The sequence below is a fragment of the Peromyscus californicus genome, unplaced genomic scaffold (assembly GCF_007827085.1).
Source record: "Peromyscus californicus insignis strain IS unplaced genomic scaffold, ASM782708v3 Scaffold_6__1_contigs__length_162567912, whole genome shotgun sequence".
Taxonomy (NCBI): Eukaryota; Metazoa; Chordata; class Mammalia; order Rodentia; family Cricetidae; genus Peromyscus; species Peromyscus californicus.
In genome coordinates, this window is record NW_026294584.1 from 84,095,490 (window position 1) to 84,106,070 (window position 10,581).

The 10,581-nt window shown below is 39.7% G+C and overlaps 1 gene segment (V, D, J or C); it reads left to right on the plus strand.

Annotated features, from left to right (window-relative positions):
• Positions 1–3,370: 3,370 nt before the first annotated feature.
• LOC128099607 (immunoglobulin kappa variable 1-12-like) lies at positions 3,371–3,882 on the plus strand. The segment is given in 2 exon segments: positions 3,371–3,436; positions 3,560–3,882. Coding segments are annotated over 2 exon segments (372 nt in total).
• The last annotated feature ends 6,699 nt before the right edge of the window (positions 3,883–10,581 follow it).

Genomic DNA, 10,581 nt, shown 5'->3' on the forward strand with positions numbered 1-10,581 from the left:
ATAAAAGGTTCCAATTTAGGGAGGGGAGAGAACAGAGTAGTCGTTTATCAGAGACTGTGTCTCCTGGGGGAAGACAGGAAACAATGAAATCACAATTCTCTATCAACAATTGTTGGGGTGGCAACTTTGATAATTTTTGTCTTACTGCAGTTTTGCAAAATGTGCAGCACTGTGGAAATGGGTGGCCTACCAACAACTAATGTATGAGAGGTGGGAATCTATCCAATTATGACAAACAGACTTCATTCTACTACATGAAAATATAGTTTTAGAATGTTGTATAATCTATTCTTTAAGTTTAGAATTTGGAGTTACAAAAAAGGCTACATATACTAACATACAGAAGTCCCCTGCCATATTTTTACATGCCTTGATTCAACTGAGTAATTAAAAAATATATTCTAAGGCATTTCATGTTCAAAACAATCCTTCTCTCAGATTTTACACATATACTTCCTTCTGTATTGTTGTTGCAGGATTTTGATCACGCTGTGTAAAGTTGTGTCTATTTTACCTCACCTGGTTAAGACAGATTCTGATTGGCTTAATAAAGAATTGAATGGTCAATAGCTAGTCAGAAGAAGACTGGCACGACTTCCCAGTAGAGAGTGTAATTTGGTAAAAAATCTGAGAGGTCGGGGACTTCGGCAGGGAGATGTAGAGTAATATTAGATGTACAGTATATGAGAGTTAACAAGCCTCATGGCAGATTGTAAAATAATATAAATGGTTAATGAATTTGTAAAGGCTAGTTGAGAACAAGCCTAAGATAAGGCCAAGTTTTCATACTTAATAAGAAGTCTCCATGTCATTATTTGGGAGTTGTGTACCAAAAAAAAAAAAAAAAAAAAAAAAAAGGTCTGACTACACATTGCGGCTTTGTGGAGCCAGTGTTTTTGATGGACTCTGAGATGCTGCTGATAATGATGCAGGAGAAACCCCAGGTATCCAGGTGACCTCTGAGGAAACACCAATATCTCACATTGAACTATATTAACTCCGCTACCTGAAATAACCTAAAATTTGTTATTGAAGTAAGGAATTGCTTCAAATTGACTGACTTTGCCACAATATTGCCAATATAACTTCTAATTATATATATGCTTACAGTGTTCCTAAGATTAGGTATATTAGCAGTATTCCTGACTACTACTTTTTCCAATTTGCACAGTTTTGTCTGCTATAGCTTGAATATGTATTGAACATGTGTGTTGGAAGTAATAAATTCTCTACTACATTAATTTATGTAACTATGTTTAATATATTGTCCTCAGGATTTCCTAAGTGTTTTCAAACTTAGATCTTATTTCCTGATAAAATTCTGGTCTCCTGTAGATCTTACTGGAATTCCTGCTTCCTACTCTCAAGAGCTGGGCCCAAAGGAGTGCACCATTGAATGAATACTGGGCTCTATGCCAGGATTCATTTTTCACAGTGGACAACAAGTCTATGATTAAGCAGTTTCCCAGCCCAATATTTTCCTGCCTTTGGGTAGCCAGAATTGGGTTGCTTATGTATGTATTGGGCACATATTTATGTGTGATAGCCTATGTAGAATTCTTCCTAATGCTGCTGATTATACACAGGAATAAATAGTCTCAAGTCTGGTTCATTAGTTTCCTGAGCAAATTACAACTTGCCATGAATTATTGTCTAATTTTTCCAGGGCTACACTTGAACAAAGAGCCAACCCTGTCCTCATTTTTACAGTCACTCCAGCAGGGGCAGTCAAAAATACATGCCTATCCAATCAAGATTACCAAACTTTGAATCATCCATATTTGTAACACTAGGGACAAGAGAAGTTCCTAGTTTCTGATAAACTTGGTTTTCAGCATTTTCTTATAGTCCATTCCCACTTCTGTGAATGTGGTTCCAGCAAAGTTCTTACCCACAGTTAGTCAGTGGAGAACACAGAATCCTGACCATTCCTTGTGTTACAGATGGAAAAAATCCCGACAGCAGGGTTCTGACCCTAAACACTGATCATCTTGGATAGGAGGATCAGTGTCACATCTGTTTCCTCTTCCATCATCACTCACTGCAGTCCAGTACAGAGCAGATGCAGTTACTGGGTTGAATAACCTCATAACATGAATGGAAAGTGCTGCTTAGCATCTTACAGTATTTCCAAAATTGAGAAAATAAAGGCCATAGGAAAAATTATGTCAGTAAGCCTAAGGGAAATCATTTAGTAATGCAGTTGAAGTCAAAATCTCCAGCTTGGATCATTATAGAATGTGAAAAATGTGGCAAGGTTTGACATTTCATTGGCATTTGAAAAATCTCTTTTGTCCATTTCTTTGATCTTGAATGTTGATAATGGTATGGATCTATGCAAATGAACCCTTTTCTCTCTCTCTCTCTCTCTCTCTCTCTCTCTCTCTCTCTCTCTCTCTCTCTCTCACACACACACACACACACACACACACACACTCTGTCTCTCTGTCTCTTTCTTTCTTTCTCTCTCTCTCTCTCTCTCTCTCTCTCTCTCTCTCTCTCTCTCTCTCTCTCTGTGTGTGTGTGTGTGTGTGTGTGTGTGTTTGTGTTTCTTCTTTGAGAGACTATTCACAGCCTCTTAATATTGAGACACTGGGCCACACCTCTACGGTATAAACTGCCTCTATGTTTAGTGCTATGAAATAACTGACTGTGAACTAATGTGAGTGTGAACTTCATATCTGCAAAGCCTCTTGTCCCTGGTGTGTGAAGAATCAGGGAAGAGCACACAACTGGTTGTCAATTGTGAAATGGTCAGCCCTGAAAACATACATATAAGTAACATTTTATGTTCTCACCAATTACATCAGGAATATATACATGTACACATATACATATGTCCATAAAATAACAATTAATGAAAAATGGATTTAAAAGAGAGTGGGAAGGGTTCTATGGGAGGTATTGGAGAGTGGAAAGGAAAGAGAGAAATGTTGTGATTCAAATCAAGTTTAATCAAAACCAGGGAAGAAAGAAACAATAAGCCCCATTGCCTCCATATCGTCTATAGCTACATGTGAAGTGACCCTTTAATGATGTATGTACTTTCTAAAATTGTACCATATCAGACATTCCCTGCCACGGAGGGAAAAATAACAAGGGACTTCTACATTGAACATGACAATTCAAAATAAAGTGCAGCACATAGACTAGTGCTGTTCTCTGTTGTCCAAAGAGGAGCACATTTCCTACAAATAAATCTGTGCTGCCTCTCTGTTTTGAGACATGAGAGATCACAAGCCTTTAATGAGTCACTTGGCCAGTCCAATGGCTCTGCTCAGCCTTTGCTGATTTGCATGTGCCCAGAGCACAGCCCACTGCCCTGAGGGCTTCTTCATATGCAAGTCACACCCTGTGCTGCAATCACACACAGGTCCCAGCACAGACATGAGGGCCCCCACTGAGCTCTTTGGGTTGCTACTGCTCTGGCTTACAGGTAAGGAAGATAGCATTGGAAATTTATTAAGTTAACTATGGTCAGTGTTGCCTGGTCCCCAAGAAAGTCCTCTTTTAACCTGATTAATTTTGTAGAAATTTGTCTTCAATTTTCCAATTTCAGGTGTCAGATGTGACATCCAGATGACCCAGTCTCCAGCCTCCCTGTCTACATCTCTGGGAGAAAGTGTCACTATCACATGCCGTGCAAGTCAGGACATTGGTAATTGGTTAGCATGGTATCAGCAGAAACCAGGGAATCCTCCTAAGCTCCTGATCTATGATGCAAACAGCTTGGCCAGTGGGGTTCCATCGAGGTTCAGTGGCAGTGGATATGGCACACAGTTTTCTCTCAAGATCAATGGCCTGCAGCCTGAAGATGTGGCAACTTATTACTGTCAGCAGGCTAGCAGTTACCCTCCCACAGTGATTCAAGCCATGACATAAACCACCCAGGGAAGCAGAAGTGAGAGCCTGGGCTGCCCTAATTGCTCATTCTGCTGTCTCCAGCTGCAGACAGTGTTTTTCTTTGGCTGGAGTTAAGGGCAATGTGATGTTTTTATATATGGATCAGAGGAACTGTTCTATATGAATGTATGTCCTCTTCCCAAGGTCTAACATTAAAAACAAGGGAGTACTTTGCATGACTTACATGAAAAATTAAATTTTTTCCAGTGTAACAATACAGCAAGAACTGAGATTCATACAAGAGGTCTGTCAATGCCCCCCTTACCAACATACACATATACCAAGGTAGTGTTATCGTGGAAAGAAAATTTTTATCTAATTATATATAGCATTAAAGTCCTGAGGAAGCAGCTTGGTGAGATAGCTTAGTGATTAAGAACAGTAGCTGGTCTGCTGCAGGACCTAAGTTTGATTCCCAGCACACATACCACTGCTAGCAACTCTATAACTCCAGTCCCAGGGTATGTTAGACCTTCCCTTCTTCTAGCCTCTGAGACATTGCACTTATATGGTTTTTCACCAAATACGCAGCCAAAACATCAGTACATATATAATAAAAATAAATAAGAATTAAATATTTGAAAAATCCTAAGGGACTAGTATGCAGACAAACTGATACTGGGAAGAGATTATTCTCACAATCTAAGTGAGTCCTCCTGACCACATGGTCCTCAGATAGCATGTCAACTCTCATATCAAAAGAATGGAGAGGAGGAACTTTCCTCCATTAACTGTTTATTTCTCTCTTTTTTAGAAGGGCACGTCTTCGTTAATTTTTTCTTTTCTTTCTTTCTTTTTTTTTTTGGTGGGTGGGGAGTCTTTATTTGGCTTACACTTTAACATCATAGTCCATCACTGAAGGAAATCAGACCATGAACTCAGGCAGAGCTGGAACCTGGAGGCAGGAGCTGATGCACTGGCCATGGTGGAGTGATGTTCACAGACTTTCTCCTTGTGGCTTTCTCAGTTTGCTTTCTTTTTCATATTTTTAATTTTTTTCTGAATACAGTGTCCTTTCCCTCTACTTTTCTTAATTTCACTCAACCTCCTCTAACATCCAGATCTACTCCATTTCAGTCCCACATTGGAAATGAAAACACGTCTAGGAGATACAAAATAAAGTATAATAAAATAAAATGAATACTGTCACACTGAAGTTGGACAAGACAATCCAACAAACAAAAGATCTCCAAGAGAAACAATAAGAATCAGAGCTCCACATCCTTACACATTCAGGATTCACATAAAAGAACTAAACTGAAACTATAGAACATCACAGAGGATCTGGTGCAGACCCAGGGAGGTCCTGTGCATGCTGCTCCAGTCACAGTGAGTTCATATCAACGTTGCTCCCTTGCTGTAGAGGACCTTGTTCTCACGGTGGCCTCAATCTCTTCTGTCCCCTCCACACCTTTTGCTTCCTTTTTCATGATGTTCCCTGAGCTCTGGAAGGGGGAGATATGAAGGGGACATCGCTGTTTGAACCAAGGTTTATCTCTCTCTCTCTCTCTCTCTCTCTCTCTCTCTCTCTCTCTCTCTCTCTCTCTCTCTCTCTTTGAAAAACTATCTTGTGCTATTGGTCTCTATATTTATTCTCTTCTGCTGCAGGAGGAGGCCTCTCTGGTGACATATTTGGTTTTAACTTAGTTCTCTGGGCAGTTTAGACTCTAGTTCTTTGTTACCAAAGTAGTGTCACGTATGGTTTTCATCTCATGGACTGGGCCTTAAGTCTAATGAGATATCTGTGGATTTTCTCACAAGGTTAGTGCCACAATTGTCATAGCATATTTTCCAGGCAGGACAGATTATAGATCAAATATTTTTTGGTTGCGTTGATGTTCACTTTGTAGCCTACAGTGAAACTTTACATGTCATAGACACTAGAACATGGGGGTGAAGTTTCCATGTAGGCACCAGCTTGACCTCTCCATGCTCAATGATTTATGTGGGATTTGTCTACTTCAATGGAGTCTTACTGTCAGTTTGTGGAGAGCAACCTATTGTCTTGTCAGCAGACTGGCTTGTTTGGGGATTTTCATGGAAGTCATTTGTCAACAACTCAATTGGATGACACCCAATCTCAGAAATGTGTATCATTTTGTAAAAAGCAATAGCCAGTAAGAATTCTGTCTCCCTCTTTATTTGGGGAGTTCAATAGGGTCATCATTGTACTTTATAGGAAGTTTGAACTGAACAAGAGTCCCATATATACACAAAAATCATCAATTCTAGCTGTATTTCCTCTCATTCCCTCCCTCAACTGCATCTTTCAACCCCTTTCCACATGATCCTCCCATTCCTGACCCCCCCAAAAGGTCCAATCCCACATTGAAATTGTTTTCATTTCCCCATGCCAAGTACTCCCCTAGTCAATTCCTCTATTCTTGACCTATCTAGTTATGCAGATTGTAGCTTGATTATAATTTATTTAATAGCTACTTTTCTATTGCTGTGATAAGACACCTTTACCAATGCAATTTTTAAAAGAAAGCATTTAATTTGGGGGCTTGTAGTTCCAAAGGCTTATTTGGGGAACAGTATAGTAGTGGGAAACATGGCAACAGGCCGTCATTCATGGTGCTGGAGCAGTAACTAAGAGGTTAAATTTTTATGTGCAAATAGTAGGCAGAGAGAGGCAGAAAGCTATCTGATATGGATTGAGCCTTTGAAACTCCAAAACCCATCTTCATTGATACTTCCTCAAACAACTAATCTTTCACAAATAGTTTCAAGAACTTAGGTCCAAGCATTCAAATATGTGAACTTATGAGGGACATTCTCATTCAAACCACCATAGCAAGTGAAATATCTAAGATAGTTTACTATGGGGAAAACTGAGTCAGAGTTGGGCAGGTAAGGGTAGGCATTGCTTAGCAACCTTGGACTCACTGGGTTTGATATGTGGACAAATTTCTTTCCAATCAAAGCACTTACTATTGTGAACCACAACTTCACAAAGTTTCACAAACACCCTCTCCAAAGGATGCAATCAAGTCATTCCAACCTATGGTGACTTTTTATTTGCACTGAAATGTGATTTTATTTGTATGTTAACAAATAAAGTTGCCTGGAGTCAGAGCTATAGCAAGCCATAGCAGAAACTGGGTGGTGGTGGTGCACACCTTTAATCCCAGCTCTTGGGAGGCAGAGCTAGGCAGATCTATGTGTTTTCAAGGATACAACCAGCATAGAGACACATGCCTTTAATCTCAATACCAACCATAGAAGACCTGGAGGTCTGTATAGACAGGCAGTGATGAGGCAGTCATGTGGTTGGGTTTACAACCAATGAGAAGGCAGAACAGAAAGTCTATGTAAAGACAAACACACAGGAAGTAGGTCTCTTGGCTGAAGAGGATAGCTGCAGCAGTGAAGGGTAAGGTCTTAGCTCTGACATCTTGGGCTTTCATCTCTGCACTGGCTCTGTGTTTCTTATTTAATAAGACTTCTACATTTGGTGCCCATGTTGCAAGAATTCATCAAATATCGCTTGGCTTAGTGGTGGGTCTGGTATCCCACCTGCGTGGGCCCGGCTCCCTAGGGCCCAGCCCCCTAGCTCGGCTTAGGACTCAGGCCTGCTGGAGCTACCACTAATTGCAGTAGCTACACGCAACTTCAGATTGACTGCTCTCGGCTGAAACACCAACGCACGTGGTCGGAGGTTAAGGAAGCCAGAGCCCAGGCTCGACTTGGCTCAAGTGGGAACACGTGGCTGGATTTAAGCTTTTAGCCAGAACTCATGGCTACGCTTTCTTGCTTGTTTGCTTTCTCTCTCTCTCTCTCTCTCTCTCTCTCTCTCTCTCTCTCTCTCTCTCTCTCTTTGGATTCACACCTCGGACACTAGGTTGCTATTTTAAAATTCCCTTGGATTTCTACTGTTCTATGGAGACTTGGTAAGTCAATTAAGATATCAGATATTTTAAAGGAAACTATTTAAAAGAGAAATTTTTTTCCACATTAAACAAATGGATTTTATGTGTACATTGGAAGAAAATTGGGCTTTGTTTGAAATTTTAGGCAGTCTGACAATGGAACAACTATATGAGAAGATTAATGTTGATCAAATTATGTACTTTATTACTTTTCTTATCCTCATTTTACTATTTAAAAAGATAGTCAATTTAAGTGCCAGGATAAAATTTTAGAAAAACCTGTTAAACCTGTTAAAATGGATTATAGAGAAATTCAAATTCAGACAGAAGAAATTAACAGTGAAGTTTTTCAAGATTGGATCATAAAGTTACAGAAAGAAAGCCTGTTTTCACACAATCACCCTTAATTTATCTGGTAAACGTACAGCAGTTACCTGATCAAGTGAATACACAAAATATTTGGGCTCCAATTGAAATGTTAGATTTATGAAGGTTTAAGGAGGCAATAGTATCTGATGGCATGCATTCCCCATATGTAAAGCAAATATTAAACACCTGGTCAACTTATAATAGGATTATACCACAGGACTGGTGTGAGCTGGTACATGCTGTTCTGGACCCCGGACAACAGCTTGAGTGCAAATGTGGTTCAAAGAGGAGGCTAAAACCATAGAAAAACAATGGAGGGATAAAGGAATACAAGTCTTGCAGGATCAGCTTGTTGGAGAAGGCCAATATGCTGCAGTACAAACACAATGTTTATATGATACCCAAACCTTAATTCTATGTCGAATGGCAGCCTTGAATGCATGGGACAGAATTGAGGAACCAGGGAAAAAAACTGAGTCATTTACAAAGGTTGTACAGGCCCAAAAGAATCTTTCACAGATTTTTTTTTACAAAGATTGGCTTCAGCAGTAAAGAGAATGTTCCCAGATTCAGAAGCTAGTCAGATTATAATTGAATCTTTGGCTTTTGAGAATGCAAATGCAGCATACAAGAGAATAATCAGGCCATTAAAGGCAAGATCTGCACCCTTGGAAGATTGGATTAGAGATACGGTTAATGTTGAGGTTCATTACCAAGATGATATGTGGGTAGGAGAAGCAATTTCAAAAGGTTTGAGGAATGTTAGATGTTTTGGATGTGGAAAGCAAGGACACTTGAAAAGGGACTGTAAACAGGTCATTCCTAGAAACAATGTTTCTTCAAGGAACAATGGCAACAAAATGCCCTTTCCTTCTAGAGTATGCAGAAGGTGTGGTAAGGGAAAACACTGGACCAATGAATGTAGATCAGTAAGGGAAAGGCAAGGTTATCCTTTGCCTTGGTCTTTGGAAAATTCTCAGAGGGGCCTCAGGCAGGTCCCCACAGCAAATCCAGTTGGGACCTTTCCTGCAGTCATAGAGGAAACCCCTACTCAGAGCAATTAAATAACCAAATGCCTATTGGAATAAATCATGTTGCTCAGGATGATGAAACAGAGAGAATAGAAAATTCAGGAGAAAACATAAAGAAATTTTTTTGGCAGGCTTCTATTAATGAATAAAGACCAAAATTAACAATAAAAATAAATGGTGTTTTGTTGTCTGTTCTGGTAGACACAAGTGCGGGCATTACCATAATTGCACCAGAATTTTGGCATCCAACTTGGCCTCTTCAGGAGGTAAATGTTCAAGTGTTAGGAATTGGGACATTATCTCAAGTGAAACAGAGTGCAAGATGGCTCGAATGTATAGGTCCAGAAGGACAGAGAGGAAAATTAAAACCATATGTGGCTAATATAGCTATGAACCTGTGGGGTCGAGACCTGTTGCAACAATGGAATACTCAGGTTAACATCCCTCCAATCTCAGAAACAAATCATAAACTAGCACATGTTTCTGAGAGAAATATTAGAAGATATTATTCTAATGAGTGGTCACCAGCCATCCATATTATGCAAGAGCAGGGCACAACTGATGATCTCCCAAAGACACCAACAGCTCTACCTTTAAAATGGTTAACAGACAAGCCTGTATGGGTTCAGCAATGGCCTTTAACAACAGGGAAACTCCAGGCTTTAGAAGAGCTGGTAGAAGAACAGTTAAATGCTCAGCATATTGAAGAATCAACCAGCCCTTGGAATTCTCCTGTATTTGTTATTAAAAAGAAATCTTGGCCGGGCGGTGGTGGCGCACGCCTTTAATCCCAGCACTCGGGAGGCAGAGCCAGGCGGATCTCTGTGAGTTCGAGGCCAGGCTGGGCTACCAAGTGAGTTCCAGGAAAGGCGCAAAGCTACACAGAGAAACCCTGTCTCGAAAAACCAAAAAAAAAAAAAAAAAAAAAGAAATCTGGTAAATGAAGAATGGTAACAGACCTTAGAGCAATTAACAAAGTAATTCAGCCAATGGACTCTCTACATTCTGGAATTCCTTTGCCTACTCTGTTACCAAAAGGATGGCCTCTCATAGTTATTGATTTAAAAGACTGTTTCTTTTCAATACCTTTAAAAGAAAAAGACAGAGAAAGATTTGCTTTCACAGAGCCTACTTACAATAATTATCAACTGATTAAAAGATTTCAGTGGAGGGTCTTCCCACAGGGAATGTTGAATAGCCCAACTCTGTGCCAATATTTTGTACAACAAGCATTGGAAGTGACACGTAAAAAAATTCCTAAATCTATAATTTATCATTATATGGATGATATTTTACTAGCTGACTCAAATGCAGATACTTTAGAAAGAATGTTTGAAGAAGTAATGAAAATTTTGCCTTGCTGGGGATTACAAATTGCTCCTGAAAAAATAAAAGAGGAGATTCTA